This window comes from Equus quagga, chromosome 4 (genome assembly GCF_021613505.1).
Source record: "Equus quagga isolate Etosha38 chromosome 4, UCLA_HA_Equagga_1.0, whole genome shotgun sequence".
Lineage (NCBI taxonomy): Eukaryota > Metazoa > Chordata > Mammalia > Perissodactyla > Equidae > Equus > Equus quagga.
Genome location: NC_060270.1, coordinates 81,942,317 through 81,966,397, shown reverse-complemented (window position 1 = coordinate 81,966,397; position 24,081 = coordinate 81,942,317). Strand labels below are relative to the sequence as shown.

At 38.0% G+C, this 24,081-nt stretch overlaps 1 protein-coding gene across 1 annotated transcript in view; it reads right to left on the bottom strand.

The window, feature by feature from the left end:
* The window catches only part of HNMT (histamine N-methyltransferase), a 40,677-nt gene extending 18,575 nt beyond the window's left edge, over positions 1–22,102 (bottom strand). Inside the window, exons 1-2 of the mRNA XM_046657825.1 lie at positions 21,888–22,102; positions 16,426–16,478 (exon numbers count right to left, since the gene is read on the bottom strand). Coding sequence (XP_046513781.1) covers positions 16,426–16,478; positions 21,888–22,024 — 190 coding nt within the window. The 5' untranslated portion in view covers positions 22,025–22,102. The remainder of the gene's footprint in view (positions 1–16,425; positions 16,479–21,887) is intronic.
* Between the last annotated feature and the right edge of the window lie 1,979 nt (positions 22,103–24,081).

Below are 24,081 nucleotides of genomic sequence, written 5' to 3'. Positions count from 1 at the left end.
TGCTATTTTTGTTATTTATAATGGACTGTATTATTTATTATTGTGAGATATACATAGATGATAGATGATAGATAGATAGATAGATAGATAGATAGAGATCGAGATCTTCCATAAGATAATCTTTTCCTTGGTTCCATATCCTACATAGTTTGCCTCATAGTATCCCTCAGAAATAGGAGACATGCATTTTTAAAAATGATTTATATGAACCTCTTCAACAAAAAGAGAGTCAACAGAGAGGCACTTCAGATATTCCATGGTATTACAGTCTAGTCTAAACATTTAGCATTTAGTTATAAATATTTTCTTGATACATCACTCTACTGTTCACTATCCATCCAGTCATCCAAGCTTTGCTCCTTCCTTCATCCTCCTTCCATGGCCATCAGCAAGTTCTCCTGTAAATGGTTCTTTACTTTCTCTTTTCTGTCCCTACCAGCAATGCCCTTGTTCAGGCCCAAATTATCTATGTCTTGGAATACTGCAATAACATCCCCCAAATTCAGCCTATCTCTGCTGAACCTTGTCTCCCTCAAAGCCATCACTACAACAACCATTTAAAACCCTAAGCCCATCACTTCCCTCCTTAAAACCTTCTAATGACTAGTCAGCTGGATAAAGTCCAAGCTCCTAACTGAGCATAGTCCACCGTGCCTGCTTCCTTATTCTCATCTCTCAGAATTTCATATTTTGAAACTTTTGGCTCAACTAACCCCGAATTTCTTGCATTTCCACCCTTCTCGGCCCGCCCTCCCCCCACCCCCATATACACTGTGATCTTCCATGCTTTTTGTCTTTTGCCAGTGCTTTCTCCTCTACCAGGAATACCCTCCCCTCACTTCCTCACTTTATCTGACCAAACCCTATGCATCTTAAACTCTTCCACACGTGACTAATTACCTTGGTAGTCTTTCCCACAGAGCCTGGAAGCAGCATCAGAATCCTTCTGACAGAAACTACCCATCAATTGACTGGAGTTGGCAACACAAAGAAAACCTTCTGTGTTCCCTGATGTAAACTATTGGTCTACTTCACTTATTTTATTCACTAGCAAAGGCCTGATTCCAATGAGCTTGTTAAAAAGTATCAAGGCCTCTAAAATGCTAGATGGAACAACTGAGCAGGTTTGGTCATCAATCACTGAAGAGCATGTGAGAGGTTATCAGGCCCTATAGTACCATGAGCCAGCAGTAAAGAGATTCAGACAAAAAAAGCGGAAGAAGACCATTTGTTCTTTCTCAGCTGAATCCTTCTGAGCAGGAGCCATAACATTATGAATGTGTTCCAGTTATCAGATGTTAAGTGCCCTATAAATGCTTTTAAAGAACATACAAGCCAAACTAACGTGCCAAAAGAATGGGGGAAGGTAAATGAGAAATGAGTCCATGAAATCATTCAGACATTCTCAGCAAATTGAGGGGTAAACAAAAGAAATGTGGAAGCCAGCAGCCTGCTTCTATTGTGCATTCCAAAGACTTCCGGGAATCTTAACTTTGAGTTCCAGAAAACAGCATTTAAGGGGAATAAGGCAATACATGTTCATTTCATAGTCAATCTCCTTTCACAGGTGCCCTCTCGTTAGGCATTGCTTGATTATAATTCTGACAATTGTAGACAACTTAATTTTTGACATCCTAAGCCATTAGATACATAAACACCAGTGGTTGTTCAGGTTAACCAAAGCCTTATTATGTGTTTCCCCCTGAAGTTTTGGAACAAAATCTGCAAAGTTTCCTGTGACAAATGGAAAAATTATAATGATTAAACAACTCTACTCCAATTTACTTCCCTTCCTCTCCCCTCCCCTTTCCTCCCCTCCCTCCCAGCCCCCCACTTTCATGACTACCAAAGCAAATTAATGATTTTGGAATCTGTGCATTTTATGATGATGTGACTGATTTTCTCAGTTGATTGATATGTGGAACTTGAGCAAAGTTAGGAAAAGTCCAAATGTGTCACTATGAATCAATGGGTTACGGAGTAACTTCATGTCAATACACAGCATTTAGAAAGATATGCACCCAATTACAATCAGAGGTTATCTCAGGCTGGTGGAGTTACAGGTTATTTTCCATTCCCCTCTTTTTGCTCATCTATAATTTAAAATGTTCTACAGGAGTTTATTTGAGTTAATTACTTTTGAAATGTTCATTTCTAAATTACAAAACCCTTTCCTCTACCATTCACAATGCCCCCTCCCCCCCCCCATCGCAAAATCCTCTCTGCTATGAAATGGGTGTAAGGCTAAACTTATTCTGGCTATTCTCTTTTATGCAAATGACTATCCTGAGACATTTACAGCCAAATATGGAACAACTCACATTATCAACAATTCGGCATTTAGCTTATTGTAATTATTTAAACTCTCCACAATAATTACTTTTTAAGGTTAGAACCTTCTTTACCACTAAGTTTCTAATTAAACATCTTTAAATAAGGTATCCTTTATAGTACAGAAATTGTTCTCTCATATATGGGATGCATGTATTTGATTTTATAAAATCATATATATTTGATTTGATGAGGCCCGGCTATTTTATAGTAAATGTTAGTACATTGAAGAATGTGACCATAACTTAGATCATAGATATCTTTATCTGGTGACTTAAAGGGATGATCTTCTGAGTTGGAGACTTTCTCTTTTGGATGAGTGTACCAGTAAAGGAGGCTAAAATGAAACTTTTGTTGCTTAAAAAAAGATAGATAATTGGTTAGATGGATGCATGAATGTATGGATAGACTGACAGACCGACAGACTGACAGCTCCCAGTAAAATAGCTACTTGGATGACTAGAAGAAAAAAGTATCTATAAAGAAGGGAGGCATAACATGGAAAACTAGGTTTTCTAGGTGGTCTGCAGTGATACAAAAGCATGTTTAAAGGGCAGGATGTGAAGAGAAGCCGGAAGGAAATTCCTAGCAAAAGCCCTGCCAGCCCCACTCTGAGCTGGCACACTGTGAAAACCTATTCGGGCGCCATGTCTTTAAGCTGAGCATACATTTCCACTTGAATTAATGATGGATATATGTGTCTGCCCTCCAAGATCCCAGGGCAGTTAACGGATGGAGTTGGAGGGGCTTTATAAATTCTTCACCCATGTTTTTGGGGCTGCTGTGGCACCCCTCTACCACACACCCATTTTGTCTGTGCACATTGGAGGGAGACAGTGAGAAACTGACAGTCTTACCTGTGAGGTCTCTTCTATCTTAAACTGCTCTGCTTGTTATTGTAAAACGATAATCTTCGTTTGCTACTATTGAGAGACAGAATATAGACCCTCATGGCATGATTGTTGGGATATCAAATCTTTTATTAATCTCATAATGATTTTAATGAACTCACGCCAACCCTAGTCAAATGGCCCAGCTCTTTTCATTTTTCCCTATCAGGCTACCACAATTCCTCATAACTTGAATAGCACAATTAAACATCTCCTGACTTCATTTCCTCACCTATAAAATGGGAAGGTATAACTCACATTCACTCCTTATACCATACAGCTTTACTGAGATCTAACTGACATATTAACATTGTCAAGTTTAAGGTATACAATGTGATGATTTGATACACATACATATTGTGAAATATTACCACAATAAAGTTAGTTAATGTATCCATCACCTCACATAATTACCATTTTTGTGGTGGTGGTGACTTACAAATATACAATATAGTATTATTATCTATAGTTACCACATTAAATCCCTAGAACTTATTCACCTAATAACTGGAAGTTTGTACCCTTTGATCAACATCTCTTCCTTTCCCCCAACCCTCAGCCCCTGGTAACCACCAATCTGCTGTTTCTGTGAGTTTGGCTTTTTTAGATTCCACACAGAAGTGAGATCATACAGTATTTCTCTTTCTCTGACGGACTTATTTCACTTGCCCTCAAGGTTCACCCATCGTGTCATAAATGGAAGGATTTCCTTCTTTTTATGGCTGAATAATATTGCGTGTGTGTGTGTGGCTGTGTATTTTTATCCACTCATCTGTTGACAGACACTTAGGTTGTTTCCATGTCTTGGCCATTATAAATCACGCTGCAATGAACATGGAGGAGCAGATATCTCTTTGAGATAGTGATTTCATTTCCTCCAGATAAACACCCTGAGATGGAATTGCTGGATCATACGGTAGTTCTTTTTGTTTATTTTTCATTAGGAAGATTATCCCTGAGCTAACATCTGTGCCAATCTTCCTCCATTTTGTATGTGGGATGCCGTCACAGCATGGCTTGATGAGCAGTGTGTAGGTCTGCTCCCAGGATCCAAACCCTTGAACCCTGGGCCACCAAGCAGAGTGCACAAACTCAACTACTATGCCACCAGGCTGGGCCCTAGTACTTCTATTTTTAATTTTTTGAGAAATCTCCATACTGTTTTCCACAGTAGCTGTACCAATAACTTATTTTCTTAAATTTGTTTTTGTAGATTTCTTTATTTTAATTTTTCTATATCAAAATTATGAACTATCTTTAGTCATAAAATCAGACAACTGGTTAATATACTGATTGTGCTCAAAAACTTAGTTGGAATAATTATTTGTTGTTCAGACTTGGGGATAACATGAAGAAAGTATCAAAAACCAATTGATTAGGGGCCCGCCTGGTGGTGTAGTGGTTAAGTTCACACACTCCGCTTCGGCGACCCAGGCTTCACAGGTTTGGATCCTGGGTGTGGACCTACACACCACTCCTCAAGCCATGCTGAGACAGTGTCCCACAGGCAAAACAGAGGAAAATTGGCATAGATGTTAGCTCAGCAACAGTCTTTCTCAAGCAAAAAGAGGAAGATTGGCAACAGATGTTAGCTCAGGGCCAATCTTCCTCACCAAAAGAAAATTTAGTTGATTAAGCCAAAGGCTACTTTGAGAATTTTGCATGCTACAATGCTTTTCTTTCAATCATGTATTTACTAAGGATCTATTATATGCCAGGAAATGTCCGAAGTATTGGGTTTATAGAGATATATTTTTTTAAAGTTAATAGGCATATTAAAAATTGCTCAAACTCAGTAATCAGAGAGAGGAAAATTAAAATTGCAATAAGATATCACTTTATGCTTATTGGACTGATAAAAAGGCAGAAAGCTGGAAAATTCCTAAGTGCTGCCAGGGATATTCAGATAGAGAAAATTTCACTGAGACTGGTCAGAATGTAGACTGTGCAGCCATTATGGAGACTAATTTGGAAATACTTAATTCAAATCGAATATATCCATGACCCAGGAGTTCTGGATTTGGAAATATATGTAATCCAAAGAAATTCTCACACAGCTTTATAAGGAGATACTGTATTGTGAAGTTCACTAAAGCTTTACTTGTGATGAAAGGAGGATGGAGACAAACTGTAGGACAGAAAAGTTGTGGTGGATGCACAGCACTCAGGATTCTCTACCTGCCAGAATCCACAGAGCAGATGCACACCTAGCGATATAGGGGAATCTTCAGAGTAGAGTAGTGAACAAAAGCATGCAATGAGTAACAGATATCACACAAAATATAAAACAAAAGAAAAAATGTACAGATTGGTAAAGGGAGACAGGTACCACATTTAGTGCAATAAATCATCACACTGTCGTGATGGAATCCTGTACAGAAACAATGAAGGTACAAAGTCACTGGCTGTAGTGAGAGAAGAGGTGAGAGTGAGCCCAGGGCAGAGAGCAGAGAACACGTTGGGGAAGAGAGAACCCTTGGGCTATCTGTGTATCCTTCTGTTAGCTCTCTGCCAGGTTTTGGACCACATAAGACTCTAAAACTTTCTCTAACATAATTATAAGCAATTGGGCAGGTCCTGCATGATATGGTGGCTGAGGTTTTATAATATGAGGGAAAGTCTGTGGGATTTAGGGAAAACTAGACCTGGGCTTAGATCTTAGTTCCACCATCTATACCTGATGATGCACATTTTAAACCATCTGAGCCTCAAAATATCTGAACTTCAGCATCTTCATTTTGAAATGAAGCCCCATAAAGTTATGAGAATAAAATGTGATAACATATATGATGTGCCTAGTAATGTGCCTGGAAAATAACACGTCTTCAACCAAGCTTAGTTCCTCTGTGATCCCTCTTCTATAATATACAGTACATAGATCGTTTAGGTTACTACAGCATATAAAGGACAAAAAACAACTTTCATTGAAAAATATTGATTAGTGAATTTTTGGAAGTTATCTGGCCATAAATTACTTCAAAAGATAATAATTTTTTTTTTTAAAGATTTTATTTTTTTCCTTTTTCTCCCCAAAGCCCTCCCCCTGGTACATAGTTGTATATTCTTCGTTGTGGGTCCTTCTAGTTGTGGAATGTGGGACGCTGCCTCAGCGTGGTTTGATGAGCAGTGCCATGTCCACGCCCAGGATTCGAACCATCGAAACACTGGGCTGCCTGCAGCGGAGCGCGCAAACTTAACCACTCGGCCACGGGGCCAGCCCCAAAAGGTAATAAATTTTATTTTAACCAAAAATTGTTTTCTATTAGGCTGGATTGTGAGGTTTTTTTCTATTTTGTTCCCTCCTGTGTTATTTTCTTTCAAACAGGATATGCTGACTTTTTGATTTGGAAAGTTAAATGAAAATTAAATTTTATTTTATTTTATTTTTTTTGAGGAAGATTAGTCCTGAGCTAACATCTGCTGCCAATCCTCCTCTTTTTGCTGAGGAAGACTGGCCCTGAGCTAACATCCATGCTCATCTTCTTCTTCTTTATATGTGGGACGCCTGCCACAGCATGGCTTGAGGATTGGTGCATAGGTGTGCACCTGGGATTGGAATCAGCAAAACTCGGGCCACCAAAGCAGAAGGTGTGAACTTAACCGCTGCGCCACCAGGCTGGCCCCTGAAAATTAAATTTTAAAAAATCTCCTTCCTTGCAAGTCTCTTTCCTTTGTACCACCTTGTCCCTCAAATCAGCCACAACTATAGGTTTACATCTCATGTCTCCTCTCTGGGCTGTGTTGAGTGTTTTACTTAATTTTACAGTCCGATATTTTTGTGGTTATAATATCTTTGCTTTCATCCAAGCCATATTTTAAATGCATCATGCCTATATTTAAAGAGGGACATATAATTGAAACCTCTGACAGTAGAATTTATAAAAAGTCAAAAACAAAGAAAAGGGGGAGATCTGATCTTCTAGACAAATTTTCTCCACTCCCTGAACTTCAAGGATATATTTAATGAGATGGCAGGGGAATGGTACATTTTTGCTTGAAATCTAAGGTCATCCAATTGAAAATGGAAAAAAAATATATGAAAAGGAAAAGTTAGAGGCTAGAGAGAGAGGAAACTGAACTCAAATTTAGTATTCACCAGAATTATCTTATGCAAATTTGTTAATATCTCTGCCCTTTAAATTGCATATCTGTAAATTAAGGATAATATGGTCTATGCTACAGGGTCATTTTAAAGGTTAGAGGGTTAGAGGCATTATATGGAGATAATTTACCAGAGTACATGATATATAGTAATTGCTCAATAAATTGAAGGTATGATACATTAATCTAACAAATATTTTTGGACACCTACTAAATGCAAGTTTCTAATCACTGGAAACACAGCAATGAATAAAACAGACAAAAATATCCCACCTTCATGGATGCTGATAAGTCTTATGGAGGAAACCAAGGCAAAAAAGAGCGAGGGGACACCATGGATGGGGGGCTTTGCAATTTTCAATTGGGTGGTCAAGTCCGCTTCATAAAAAAGTTGACATTTAAGGGAAGTCTGAAGGAGACTGGGAATGAGGGAAATGAATATTCGCCTTTCTAAATGGGCAGCTCCATATGAAAATGACAACTTGGAAGAGCACTCCTCATGTATTCGTGATGGCTTGTCCTTCTGACATCAAGTGAAACACAAATCCCAATTTGAGAGCCCTGGGGCTTCCTCAAATGAGAAAAACTGCAGGTCAAGAAAATGGAGAATTAAAGACTGTGGCTGTATCTCCTGCCCTTTGATTTCCATCTATTCTTGCTTCATTTCTCACATCAAAATATATGTGAATTCTTTAGATTATCAGCAGGAAAAACTTTATTCTATTACATGTTGCATTAAGATTATTATCTTTCTTGTTCCCTCTACTAGAATATCAGGCACAAAAAAATTGTTTCTAGGGAGAAAAATTGACCAGATAACTCTATGCTTAGAGATGAAAAATAATTTCAGCTATGGTTTGCAACCAGAGCAAGTATAATCTGATTTGGGGCTGCAGCGAGAAAGAGAGAAGATTCTTGACAAGATCACTTCTTTTCTTCTCTCCTTCTCTCTCTCTCTTTTCCCCTGGGTGCCTCAGTATCGAGGCGGTTCTGTCAGTATGGAAAGATGAGAGTAGAATATTAAAAAAGGTGTAGGGCCTCAGGAAAGGGATTACACATATACATTCTGAGTCAAAAGGGCCTTGCCATTTGCTTTCCTGTGTCTTCTGGCTCTTGGCCCAGGAACAATACTGCCTAAATGCTTTGCAACTGCAAGAGGCCTAAGAAAAGCCACATTACCAAAATGTTCCATGAAATACAAACTTCGAGACAATGCCACAAAGGGTACTGAACACTGAAGTGTAGAGAATTTGATAGACAACTCAGAAAAGACTGAATCCTGCGTTAACTTTTAATTTATAAATTTTAAACAGATACTTGACTGCTACTTCAGCACATACCTAGAAAGAGAAGTAAATTCTACACATACAATGTTGTAATGTTTAAAAGTTACATTGCGTTACCCTTAATGAAGTGCTAACTTTCTCCTACCTTCTCCATGCCCAAACACAGGATTATAAAATGAAACTACTTGACGTGGCAAGGGTAGTCCAAGAGAATCATGTAGTTGGTGTGACGTCATCAATATGAGTGCGCATGCGCTCACTCATGCGCGCTCTGGCTCTGGCGCACGCGTTCTCAAATAACCTTCAGGGTCTCTCATCTGAGCTTCACTCCATTTGCCTGCCACGTTAATAGTGGTTGAAACACCAAATGTTGCTGAGGAAAATTATCAGTCCTTCATACCCTACTGTGAATAGAGTCTGAGAGCCTGCTGTCCTTGTGGAATAACAAGCAAGAAATCATCAACGGAAAACATCAAGTACCTCGAAGAACAGTGGACAACCACTGTCCTCTTGATCATCACCCTCACTCTCATCATCATGGCTCACGTACTCGGAGCAGGCATGGGAGAGTCTATAGGCTCTGAAAAAAAGCTCTGCTAAGCTACAACACACGTGAAATTGTTCTTAAAGTATCTGTACAGGCATAAATACTATTACGTGAGTCAAAAATGGCCGAAGGAAAATTGTCATGAAAACATATGTGCCGGAACAATGCTCTGGGCGTCAGCCAAATAGCTGAAGGAGCTGTCAGAGGTCAGGGAGTCTACTCTCTACCGTCATCTCTCATTAACTGTAAAATTATAGTTTTAACTGGTTTTATTGTTCCTATTCCTGGCTATAAAATAAACACTGTAGAAAACTTGAAACAGATAAAGGTATAAAGTAGAAAGTATCTACTACTAGAGAAAACAAAAGTTAACGTTTTGGTTTATTTCCTCCTAAGCTCTTCCGTTTTTTTTCTCTCAAGTAAATAATTTTCTTTAGTCTACCCAGGTGAGATCATTGTGTATATGGATTATTTTAATGTTCTCACTTGAGAGTTAAACCGTGAATATATCAAAATTTGTTTGAATTTTGTAGTGGTGACACTATAGTCTTTAAAATGGGTATAACTGGTTATTATCTTTTATAAATATAAATAAAATAAAAGTATACATTTATATAAAGTATATGTAAATGTATACATATATATGTGGAAATATATATGAATATATATTTATATATGGAAATATATTTTTATATATAGTTAGTTTTAAATGTTTTTCTGTTAAGAACAGCCTGACAATAAATCATGAATTTTTGTGCAAAATCTTAATTTTTTCAGGTTAATTCCGAGAACCAGATTTAATGGTTAGAATTGGACCCTTGCTCTTTAGTGATATTAAAAACAAAAAACAAAACAAAACAAAAAACAGGCCTAAGGACAAGGGTGCCAGGTGCTGAGAAAAGATGCAGGCTGAAGAACTGTAGCATGTTCCTAGAGGCTCCATGGGGGTCCAAGACCAGTCCAATTGATGGCGCTCTTGGTGGGGGGCGGGCAGGGGTACAGAGTGGGAGGTGGGGGATATCCGGGAGTCCAGGAGGAGGGGCTGAAGCAGCAGCTGGAGCTGTGATGAGACAGCAGGGGAGTGGCTATTTAGCCAGTATGTCAATATTTTTACAATCAGCATGACCAGGCCTTTGTGTATTAGATGAAGATAGGAACTGTTACTGAAACATAATGCCACATTGCTTTTAGGAAAACTTTGTTTCATTTCATATCCTTACCTTTTGTACATGAAAGCTTCCATATCTCTGTAACCTCATCTATATTGCATTTTGGGTTTTTAAACCTTCTCAAATTGTTCTCAGTAAAAATTTGAACTTTTCTTCAAATAAGTTTCTTATATTTTGTATTAAATATCTTATTAGCTAACTAATCAAATATTTTTTTCATTTCTATCAATTTGCTGATATTAATAGAGACAAAGTGACAGAAGACCCTGGGTATTGACCCCAATCTCCATAACCCCCAAACCCCTTGTGGCACATGTGATTAGGTTCACCATCTATAAAATGAAGATGACAACAGACCCCCTACGCCAGGGTTGCATGTGTATGTATATTAAATAGCGAAGTTTTATTTAATAGTGTATGTTAAGTGGAAGCTTATTCAATAATTAAGAGTCCGCATCCCACCCTAGCACAAGAACTGGCGAGATACAAATTTGACCTTCAGCAAAATTATAGACAACCACATGCCAGGGCTTTCAAGTACCTTGTAAATAATCAAAACTGTGAATGAAAAACACTCAAATGTTAACAAAAAAAGAATGTGGATCTACCATATTGCTATTTACCTATTTTACTTATATCAGGCCATTACTGCATTCTTATTAATTCTAAGGCTGCACAACTGAGTTTATAGGCTTTTCTAAGTATGCAGTCATTTAATCTGCAAATAATGGTAGCTTTGTCTTCACTCTGCTCATTATCCCCTGTTTTCTTGTTTCAAGGCTTATTGAATTAGCCAAAACAATCTTGTTTACCCTGGTTTTAATGACAAAGGTTCCAATGTTGCAGCATTATGTTAGTTCTCTCAAATCAGCAATGTATTTGTCTTTAAAAATACTTCCATGTTTACTGAAAGTTTTAAATACAATATAATGGGGGAAACTATTTTGGTAAAATTATATATGAGGAATAGTTTTTTTTTTTTAATAATATGGTTATAAATGCCTTTAACAATACTTTATTTCTGAGGCCCAAAACTATGGTTACCTGAAGTAGACAGTCCTAAAGCCTGTAGATTAGTGAATCACCAGAGTCCATATCCTTCTAGTAATGAAGTACCTGCTAGCATGCTGCGCTTGAGTACAATAGTTCTTACTCATTTCAAGTTATAAGCAATTAGAATACAGATTAAAAAGTGTTCATCTATCCAGAAATCCCATTTAAATTACACTTCCTCAATATAGTCAACATGGTGTTAGCCACACCACTCTGGAGAAATGCCTACTTCTTTCTAGAAGGTTACTCATAAAACCATAAATTTTCGGGACTGAAAGTACTTTTAATGGCCCAAACACCCAAGAAATCAGTGCCTGAGTCCCTTCTATTGCGTGCCTGAAAAGTGTTTTTCCAGCTTATGCTGGCCCTCCTAGAGTGACAGAATAAACTATCTCCCAAGATGTGTGCTTCCATTTCTGAACAGGTTTGATCATTAGTAAATTCTAATACTGAACCAAGAAATCTCTCAACCTTTGGCCCAATTCAACCATTCTGTAGTTTGTTCAACAGGAAATATCTGAAGAAGGCTATAAACTCATTCACATTCTTTTTTTCTGGACAAAAAAAAATCCACCAATTCCCAGTATTTCCCCAATCATTCCTAATTTGCTGATACAGACTTTTGTCTTACTCTAGACCACTGGAACACATTAACTTTTGTGTCTTATTACCTCCTGGCTTCTAAAGCTGACACATTGATTCTTCCAGTTCTTGCCCTAATTACATTTGTTCCACTTCTATCCAACCAACTTAGAAGATTAAACTTCAGTGTCACCTTAATATGTCGCTTATGAAAGGAGACAAGATTAATAATCTGATAAAATAAGACTGTTCAAATAGCTGGTCATTACTAAGTACCTAATCTCTCCTTTGCCAAGTCAATAATTAACTTCTATAGCTGCTTAGTATAATTTGCTGTACCGGACTAAGGTCCAGACACCTGGGTCTTGTTCTGCCTTCATGGTTCTCAGGTCTCTTATTTGTAAAATGAGGGTGTTGGTCTCTAAACTCGCTTTTGTTTTTTAATCTCTGTAGGAATGCTGGTGTCTATATGTTACAGAACAGGAAAACCACATAACTGCTCTCAACATATGTCATCAAAATCATTGCCAAAAAAATGTTATAAGAGGATTCATACCACCTGTATTTCATATGTGAGTTGCTTCAGTGGATTAAAAAATATTATCTACAAGCATATATACTATTATATTATATATGGTGTGGCAATTGAGTTGGTACACAACAGGCTAATAAAAAAGCTGATAAAATGAGATTATTTGAGTTATAGTCCTGTCTAACCCTTACAAAACTTTCTGGCATTTGAACATGAGAACTAAACAATGCAGCAGATAGAATGATTTTCCTTTAAGCAAAGCCCAGAGCAAGGAGAACACATTGCCATTACTGCCTTCTGAAACCTTTTTCCAGGCATAAATGTATGTACTGTAAATTAATAGCATTCTCCCTTACCAAAAAGAATATGGGTTTCTTTTTCTCCATGTACCATCTAGCATAAAGACAACACTCATTAAAAGTTGAATAATAATGAAGCTCCATTGGGTGGTTTAATTTTAGGAAGCATCATTGTTGAAGGTGGACCAAAAAGCATATTCTGTGAGATTTAGAATACAATGCAATTGCTCTCAATATCTAAAAACAATTGCTGAAATGAACATGATATGAATACCTTGAATAAAGCAATCCTGGCTGCTCACTGTGTTGCATTAAAGCACACAAACTCATGCACATACACACGCGGCTTTACACTGCCCAATTTGGGCTTTGTAAAAGCTACGTGGTCTGTATTTCCGTTTGTGATTTGTTTTTCTCCTGATTTCCTCTCTCGCTTTTCTCAGGTTCATATAACATTTATTTCATACATTTTCCTAACAGTAAACATATAGTCTGTGGGTAACAGTGCTGCTGACTGACTGTATTTTACTGAGGTGGTAGATTGCTTAAAGACAACATCAAAAAGTTTGCCATCGACTCCCTTTCTTTTGAACTACTCCGAGCCCTAATATTTGTTTGGCTTCTGAACTGAGTTGCCAAACACCCTTCTCCAAAACCTTAGATTCTCTCTTAAACTGTGGAACCTCTCTCCACAGAAACACTAACCTCTATAGAAAAAAGGCAGAAAACAGAAAAGGGTGCGTATGCACCCCCTGCTCATGTTTCTGAAAAGAAAATCAAATAGGCTCTCAAAGAACATAAGCATCAAGTGATATGAAAGCAACAGTTTTATTTAGGGGGTTTTTAGTTTGATTGCTTTTGGTATGTTTTTCCATTGTGGTGGGGAGAAGTGGGAGCACCATTATGAATGCAGAGAGAATATTTGCACCAAAGATATGCAGAATATGATTGATCTGCAGGTGTCTGGGCAACCAAGAGAACATCTAGGAAGTGAAACAAGAGGGGCCTGTACGCTAAGGCCAAAGTAGACCCCTGTAAGATGCATTATGGGAGCTGGGCACAATGTACCAGACAGGGCCAATGGCCTTGTTTGCCAGAGACTGGCGTTCAGTGACTGATCTGGAAGGATATTCAAGCCGCAGAATAATGCAAAAACATCTCAGGCACACTGTAGATTGTGGAACATGTGGGGAGACCATTGCTCTAAGGTAAGGACAGGAAGTTCCTCACTGTATTGCAATATATTGTTCTTCTGCCCAGTGTTTGCAGTTAGGCAATGACAGGTTATCAGGTGAGCATCTCCTAGTTGGGATACGAGCACTCAAACTGCGTGTGGAGTCCTCTCTTCCCAAACACTGCTCTTTCATGCCAGGGACATCTAGACCTAGGGATTTTAAATGTATTGCTCTTGATTTCATGTAGTTTACTTGAGCAGTGAAAGCAAAGTATCTATAGCCTGAATTTCTCTTGGAGTTCTTATATTTCTGATCAATTTCTCATGAAGAGTGACCTTAGAGGGTACCCATATTCACCTCAAGGCAGAGCCAGTTATTAATACAATGTTAGTGCTCAATCAGAAGAACTGCAAGTGTTGCCCCCTTTGTTTTGATAAGTTCTCTGTACTGGCTCCTATGTGCACCTTTATGTAAGGAATCACTGTGTAGGCCAAATGTTCCTTGCTCTAGATAGCTTATAAGCATCTGTATAAATTTACATTAGAAATTCAATTAACTTTATATTAAAAGGTCAATTAACTCGGCCATGATAAAGATTATTTTTAATTACTTTTCCTTGTAGGGCTTCTCTTCTTGTCCAAGCACAAGTGACACTATCAAATGATAGTCTCATTGCCTGTTGCTTGCCTGAAACTCATATGCAAAACACACTAGAAATGACTGTCTTGGTTAAATGAATTAACAGGACACTCTGTGCAGTTCACCACTCTTAGAGTCCTTAGGACTCAAAATATCGGTAAGCAATAATAGAGTATTTCAGCTTAAACACTCTCTCTAAGATCATTCATGACAATATCCTTTATTATTTGTTCTTATTGGTTTTTGTGTCCTTGGTGAAAGATGATAATAAAGTAAAATGATTTTAAGAGTTAGTCCTTATTACATTATATCACAGTGTATTTTATTAAAAACTGAACAAATAATGACATCAAAAACTAGCTGTCCCATTCTATTAGAGAGCTCTTGGTTACCTTTGGTTTTATTTATTTATTTATTTATTTGAGGAAGATTAGCCCTGAGCTACCATCCGTGCCCATCTTCCTCTACTTTATATGTGGGATGTGTACCACAGCATGGCTTGACAAGTGATACATGGGTCCACACCCAGGATCTGAACCGGTGAACCCCAGGCCACCAAAGCGGAATGTGCTAACTTAACCTCTGCGCCATCAGGCCAGCGCCACCTTTGTTTTAATATGTGCCACAATTCACTCATTCATGTGGCACTGGAGCACTCAAGAGGTTACCACTTGGCACTGTGTAACAAGTGGTAATGGAGTGTCCACTTATCAAGTGGTAACCAATACTAAGCTATCACTCAGTCATTGTTTCAAAAGAAAACAATAAATAAATAAAGATATGTATAAATATATACATACATAATATAATATATATGACTATATTTTATATATTAATATATTAACTCAGACCTCCAAATTACTAGCAACTTAAAAAATAAAGCAAACACTACTCAGGAATTTGATATGAGGCAAAGTCTGAAGATGAACTTTTTTGTTTCATTTTTGCAGAAGGGACCAGCTTGCACCTTACAGGAGCAATAACAATGTGCTAAGCACCTTATAAACATCAATATAATTCTCACTACAACCCTATGAGATATAACTCATTTTTCCCATTTTACTGATGAGCAAACTAAAGCTTATGTTGCAGCCAACGTCACACAGTTCATTAGTGGCAGAGGCAGAAATGGCACCCACATCAATCTGCCTTTCCAGACTTCCCATTTTCCCCTGGGCTCAAAGCACAGGCTCTAAGAGCAGTGAGGCCAGGAAAAGCTTATGAAAGGGTGTTTGGGAGTGTGTCAAATGCTTAGAGGGCAGTATTGAAACTGGAGCAGAGGAAGGGGATGGTTTAGGCCAGTGCAACTCAAAGAGTGGGGTCACAAGAGTCTATGTCATTAAGCATATTTTCCCCACAACAGTACTTTTTCAGTGAAGGGAGCTGTGTGTTGATTTACAGTCCAGGGCATGCTTCTTATCTCCTTGTGGACCAGTAACAGCTTGCAAACCAGCAACCAGTCCATGGACCACACTTTAAGCGGAGCAAGCTTAAGGAATGTATTACGAAATTTTCCTTTTCTGTGAACAGTTAAATCATTTTGGATAAAAGTTATCCAAACATGTCCTATATGTTTCTCTATTTATAAAAAAGAAAGCCACATCTTATCCACATTACAGATAGTAATGAAGGCTGAAGTCCCAAATCCTATAAATCTACAGGGGCATTCATCTTAGTTGAAGTGGTATTGCCCTTACTTTTAATAAGCTAATCTTTTCCAACAGCAAAGGAAAATAGCTTTCTTAAAGAATGAACAATATAGCCATCAAACAACATGATGTTTGGAGTGAAATACAAATTTTTAAAATGTGTTATTCATACCTGCACCTCCGCCAATGCTTAGAATCTTAATTTCTGACTTTTTGTCTCCAATCCTGCAAAAACAAATGCATGTAGTTTAAGAAAAATGTGTTAGGTGCTTTGTAAAATCTGATTATCAGGTTTAGTTGAAGAGAAGAGACTGAAATTACAGTGAACAAAAACTAGGCCAACATGAAAGGTCCCAATCATTTCAGTGGTTATATTGTTGTCTTGAGCAACCTGTAGAAATATAGGTTCCATTCATTAACAGTCTTTAACTGGGAGACTTTTAGAAACAGCATTATAAACTTCTCAGAGGTAGGAAAACCATTGGTTTAGAGATTGTTTGGAGAACAAGAATAGAAAAAGTAGTATGCTAAGAGAAATAAGTCAGATGGACAAAGTCAAACAGGATACGATCCCACTCATAACAACAACAACAAATAAACACATAAAGATTAGATTGGTGGTTACCAGAGGGGAAGCAGGGGGCGGGAAGGGGTGACTGGGCACATGTGTACCATGACGGATGGTAATTAGTCTTTAGGTGGTGAACATGATGTGGTCTACACAGAAATCGAAATATAATAATATGCACCTGAAATTTATATAATGTTATAAACCAATGTTACCTCAATTAAAAAAGAAAAGAAAATATTAAATGTAAAAAAAAGAAAAAGTAGGCCTTTGAGTCTAGTGATATCATCAGACATTCATTGTAGGTGGGGGGAAAAGCTAAGGGGATTCCCACTATCTCCAGGATATCTGCCTTCCATCCTTCCTTCTGGCTAACTTCCTTTCAACAAACAAAGGTTTATTAAACATTTATTATATGCCCATCCTAGGCATTGAGGATATAAAAATGAATAAGACACTACTTTGCTCTCAATTTGGAATCTGAGATAATAAAGCCCAGCATTATAGCTCTAGGACTAGAAATAGAGTGGAACTGATGCGATGGGAAGCAACAGTGGGACTTGCTTTAGATGATGTAAAGGGGTCAGAAAAACAACGAGTGCACAGTGATTGCCCAGTCTCCAGCTTTGATGACTTAATTAAGTGTGGTGCCAAAAAGGAAGCTGGAGAATATAGTTTAGCGGCAAATTTATGTTTCGTCAGGGTTTTTTTTTTTCTTTTTTTTTGTTTTCTGTTTTTGAGAAATCTGAATTCAACAGACATTTAGATAGGCAAGATTTAAGCTGGGTGAGACAGAGGTCAGGATCAATGATGTATTCTGGAGAATTACTGTCATAAAGTAATGGTCAAAACTAGGAAAGTAGATTCCACCACCCAAGGATATGGCACATTGTTAGAAGAGTGGTGGATGATGATGTAATGCCAACTTTTAAAAGTCACTGGATTATGTGGAATATTCAAAGTAGAGGAAAATGGTAAAGCTCAGAGAGATGGTAGGACAATTAGATGGATGATAGGACAATTACAGGAGGAGAAAGCCATCAGTAGTGTCACAGGTGGCAATGTACTACTAAAAAATAAAAAAGGAAAAATATGCATTGAATTTGGCAATATGAATATCTTTTTCATAACAGCAGTTTTAAAAGAAGATTGAAAGCAGAAGTCAGATAGCTGTGGGATTCAAAGTGAACTTGTTAAAGAGGAAGATCTAGAGATCATTGAAATAGGATGAATGAGTGAGCAGAGAAAGGAATGATGGCTAGAGGTGAACATGAACTGAAAGAATGGTATTTGTTTGGGCTTTGGGATGGTAAATGAGCCTGTTTTGCAGCTGAAGTAAAAGAGCCTACACAGACTAATAGGATGAAGACAGGTGGAAGCAAGGTTCTTAAGGAAATTGGAAGGAGTCAAGGACACCTATGAATGAACTGCCTTCCTTGGTTCTAATTATCTTCCAGCTCATGCATCCTAATACACTCGTCCCTATCTATCCTCTTGGTTAATTCTTAAAAATGCTTATATCTGTGGGTACCACAATGAGGCTATGCAGGAAAGGACCCAGACTGAAATCTCAGCTTCCTTATATGTTACCTTGGGCAAGTAGTTTAACTTCCCTACATCTTTATTACCTATGAAACAGGATAATAATACCACTTACCTTATAGGACTGAAATCGTATTTTTTATGGAGGTGTTGTGAGGATTAAATGATTTAATTCATGTAAATCTCTTAGAAATGTGTCTGCACATGACAAGCACTCAACATATATTAGCAATCATTATTATTCCAGGCACAACTATGTGATTTACATGAATTAACTCTGAATCCTCACAACCCCTGTAACAGGTATTATTATTATCCCATTTCACATATTACAGTGATAACTAACAATTACTGAAAACTTACTATTTTCCAGGCAAGGATCTAAATCCATTACATGCAACAACAACCAACAACTATTTATAGCTATTTACTGTAACTTACACCATCCCCTCTCCACAGCCAGAGATATCACTGAAGGATTCCTCCCTGGGGAAACAGAGAATCTGAGAATTCCCTAGCATATGGCTGAGTCCATATCCAATTACTACAGTGAGAGACAGAGACCAAAAGAAAGAGAAAAAGGGAACTCAGCAGAGACATATAGAGAGCAGAGGAAAATTTTATAATAGATAAGAGAAGGTATTACATCTGTGAAAGATGAACAGGATGGTATAAAAAAAAAAGGACATTCTTGTAAATTAAAAATATAATAGCAAAAAATAAAAAGGGGCTGAGAGATAAAATTGTAGAAAACTGGAAATATAAGAAAATTAGAGAATCAGTTCTAGAGGTCTGGTGTTTGATGACTAGAAGTTCCAGAAGGAGAAAAACAGAGGGGAGGAATGATTAAACAATAGCAAAGTTTCCCTGAACTGAGGGATCTGAATCTTGATTGAAATGGCCCAGGGACTACACACGTAAATGCGTGAAAAAGACCCACACCACAACTCATTATCTAAAAATTTCCAAATACTTGATACAAGAGAAGATCCTGAAAGCTTCTAAGTAGAGAAAACAAAAACAAAATAACAACAAAAATGTCACAAGCCGAAGATGAGGAATTTGAAGGGCATTGGATTTCTCTACAGTAACTCTAGTAGCTAAATAAAAGACAATGAAAAATTACCTTTGAATTTCTGATATAACATCATTTCAGGATAGAGTTTTATACCCAAACTATCTAACAAACATGAGCATGGAGTGAAGACATCTTTAAACACACAAAGTCTCGAAAAGTTTACCTCCCATGCACTCTTCTTGGGACGCTCTTAAAGGATTAGCTGAAGAAAAAGAAAAAGACTAAGGAAACCAAGAAAAGAATGGCATGAGATCCAGAATCAGGGAATCCAATACTGGAGAGAAGAGAAGAGAATTTCCAGAAGGTGAAATAAATTCCCTCATTAGTAGTTGTATAGCAGGCCAAAAGCCAGTCACTTCAGGTTGGAATAAAAGAACAGAGAGCTTCAGAAAAGATGTTCTCTTGGGGAAAATATTACAGATTACTTGGTCACTTGGAATATATTGAGAGGAAATTAATACTTATGTTTGGTGTATAAATAATGGTTAAGTATATAGAAAACTAAGAAAAGAAACTAAAATCAAGAAAATAGTTAACTCTAGGAAAAGGAAAAATCCGTACATGAAAGGAAATGTAATTGTTAGTATAATGCATTGTTTAATTATGAATAATATGTACATAGGAAAAATGATATGAACAAATTATATAGCCAAAAATTTTGACATAAATATATTGATATGATAGGGAAGGAAATGTGCAAGTATATTTAGCTCTTTTAATACAGTAAAATTAAGAAGGAGAAGAATAACGTGTTATTTAGAATTAGGAAAGAAAATTCCCTAAGAAACAACTAAAAGATTTTAGCATGTTGACAGTGGTCACTTCTGGAAAGTGGGAGTCAGGGATGGGAGTAGGGCAAGGAACCAGTATTTTTGTCGTTATTGTTGTTATAAGCTTTTTAGAAACATTAGCTTTTTAAAAAAAATTATAAATGAAAAATGAAGCAGGCATGTTGCCTACTTATAACTTATAAACAACTTTAAGCAGCTATTTTAAAGGTCCTTCAGCTAAATCTCATGACAAATATCACCCTCAGGAAAATAGTACTTTTTCAAATGAATGATACTTCGATTTAGATCATTCCTAATTATATATTACCACTATAATGCAAACTTAGTTATGCCTTTGGAAGTTCTTCAGTCTTTCATAAACTCTATATTCAGTATCTCCAATTACACTGTATACACTTTGAAGACAGGGCTCATCATTCACTATGTTACATCCATCTATGGTGCCTCTTCAAACCAAACTGATGGCTGAAGGAAACCAAGGATCTGGATAAGCTACAGACATGAACACAGAAGTCTAGTACTGCAAAATAACTCAGAAATTAACTCATTACCTCTAATTTTAGAAATGAGCAAAAAGACCCAAAGAAGTACACTATAATTAGTTCCTAGATAAGAAGTTGTCTGTATTTGCTGTCTGCTTTGACTTTTAACTATCCTATTACTTATTAATATATTCTATAATACTCTATTTTTAAAAATCACACTTAAAAACTGAACCATGAAAAATAGAAAAGGAAACAGAATTCCTTATACATCCAAGAATGCCTGTTCTGGTCAGGCAGAGGTACTGTCCTGGTGAAAGAATTTAGGCCTACAATAGAGAAATCCAGTAAAAGATAAAAATATCAGTTTCCTTCGCTGTTGCAAATTGGATCCACAGTCATTTCTTCCCAGTTTTCCATCATTATTTCCTGAAACAGAGTATGTTACAGCAATCCACCCCCAGATGGGTGATTTGATTATCTTTAGCATGTGGAATCTGTTACTCTTATAATGCTTATCGGCTCTGGCACAAATTGAACACATTAATCACCAAAAAAAAGGAGTCTGCGAGAGAAGGATAGGAACTAGTGAGTTTCACTGATAATGGGAAAATGCTTTTTTGCTAATATTAAGTTGAAAGGAAACGACATTTTTTCTTTTTTTTGGAGAGTGATAACTATAATAATGGATAAGGAAAATGAATTTAAATAGATGTTAGGAGAACTGAGAGGCACCCTCTCAACCCTCAGGGGCAAACAGTATTTGGCAATTACTTATATTTGATTCTAATGAAAATACTAGACTCTGTTTGGGACGTTTTTGAAATGTAAAATTTGGAGGGGCAGCTGAAAAATCTGAGCTGAAAGATTTGTATCTTATCTTCTCCCAAATGAACGTGGATTTGTGCCTTCAATGGTTAACGTTTATCTCGGTGCAGCTGGAAATCCTGCACGAATCTGCGCCTCTGAACATTTGCAGCGAAGGTCTAACTAAAGCTCCGCAGGGGAAGGGGCGCGGGGGCGCGAGGGCGCGGGGGCGCGGGGGCCGAGCGAGCCTCTCGGTAGCGCGTTCTTATCCCCGCGCCCAGCCCGCGCCCCTGGCTCGCCCCATCCATCACTGCACCAAACGAGCCCAAGGCTTGTCCCTTTGACAAAAACGTCCTTTTTTGTTACCTTGCTATTATGCCTGGCAGCTTCTTGTCCATGAATTCCTGCATGCACTGGTGTTCCGTGGAATTGTCGAGAAACTTCCGAAAACAATCAACGTATCTGCTGTGGTCAGAAAACAAGCTCCTCATGGAAGATGCCATATTTGCTTTTGTGAGAAAGACAGGGAAGGAAACAGGTTTAACTTCCCTCCTTCCTTCTCCTCCCAGTTCCTTTTCTCTCCCCACCCCCACCAATTTCTATCCAAAAAAAAAAAAAACCAAGCTCGCTTTGAATTTAATATGCAGGAGGGGCTGGTCACTTTACTAAGTAAGGAGAGTAACTAAGTCAGTCTTTGTGGAGGATTTTGTGCTGAAACTTTAACCCCTACACAGTTGTTTTATAAGAAAGAGGGAGAATAAAGCAAGGCAGTAAATCCACTGCTGAAACTTGTTTTAAAACTCCTGAAGTTCAGAGAGTTGTGAAAACAGACCGCATTCTAATCACTTCCTGTTAGGACAGCAGCTGCCAGGAGCCAGTTCCGAGTGAGAAGTGGCTGCTTTAAGGGCGAAAGGTGACAAAGGCAGGAATAAACACACTGGCTACAAGGCTAGATACCACTTTCAGAAATCTACAGCTGCTGAAATCTTTGACATAAGATTGTCCTCTGCATCCCTGCTTTCTGTGGAAGAGCTTCGTGCCTCCCCACCCCTCAGCACTTGGACTTGCTGTGATTCAGGACAGTCTCTTTAGAGAAAGCATCAGGGAGGAACCAGAGAACTATGAGCTAGGAAGTCTCAGAAGCCTATGGGGGAAAGGAGGGAGATTCCAGAGGAGTCTTAGGGCAGGAATGCAGGACACGGGGTAAAAGGATTCCATAGGAATCCTTCCCTAAATGCTTCTGAACAGGGGATCATAGGTACTTAGGATTGGATGAGCCTTTGGAGGCCCAGGGGTGTCATCCATCAAAAGACCCAAAGTGTTAAAGTATCTATACACTGGGCCTTTTACCTGGAAGGTGGTCTTTAAGAAGGCCACGACTTATCCAACACAGGACTTTTAATAATAGTATCCAACTAGTGGAGGAGTTATGAGAATTAAATGAGTTAATTCATACACATCCCTTAGAACTGCGTCGTCACATAAACCATCCCCTTCCTCCGACTCAGTTCTAATACTGCCCTCTAAGCATTTGGCACACTCCCCAACCCTCTTTTATAAGCATTTCCTGGCCTCCCTGGTCTTAAAGCCAGTGCTTTAATCCCAGGGGAAAATGGGAAGTCTGGAAAGGCAGATTGATGTGGGTGTCATTTCTGCCTCTGCCACTAATGAACTGTGTGACGTTGGCTGCAACGTAAGCTTCAGTTTGCTCATCAGTAAAATGAGAACAATGAATTATGTCTCTTAGGGTTGTAGTGAGAATTATGTGGATAACGTTTATAAAGTGCTTAGCACATTGTTACTGCTCCTGTAAGGTGCAGGCTGGTCCCTTCTGCAATAATAAAACAACGAAAAAGTTATCCTTTTATTTATGGACACAAAATTGTTTTCTATCATTTTCACATGTCATGAAATATTACTCTTCTTTGATATTTTTCAATTATTTAAAAATGTAAAAGTTATTGTTAACTCATGGACTGCACAAAAACGAGTTGTGGGCTGGATTTGGCCCATGGGCTCAAGTTGGCTGACTCCTAATCTAGCTTCTAGGCCCCGCTATGCTACTTCTTAACTCCCATTGCTGTCCAACCAGCCTCACCTTCCTCCAACTGACTCTCTCAAGATTTTGGGTTCTTCTTTTACCATCTTCCACTCTTGTCTTTAGAACTTAATCCAAATCATTCATTCATGTATTTGTCTATGGAACAAATATTTGGTAGGGGACTACTGTGTGCTATTCTACTGAGAAGAAATTTCCTTGACCTTATCTTGAAAAGTTCCTACTAAAACCTACCTTTAACTGAAACATAGTCTTCTCCTGCGGAGAAAACTGCCTCACTCGTCAAATCTTCTCCAGCAGAGTCTGCTGTTCATGTGTGTCTCATTAAGGATTTCGTCTCCATTCCCGTTGCTTCCACCCTACTTGAGATTCTCTTTTTTTTTCACCTGCAGTGCTATTTTTCTTACTGGCCCTCCTGAGTTAGAGTCACACAGATCCTGGTCAATTTTATTGTCTCTGCCAAGTTCAGTGTTTTAAAGCACAGTTTTGATAAAGTCACTC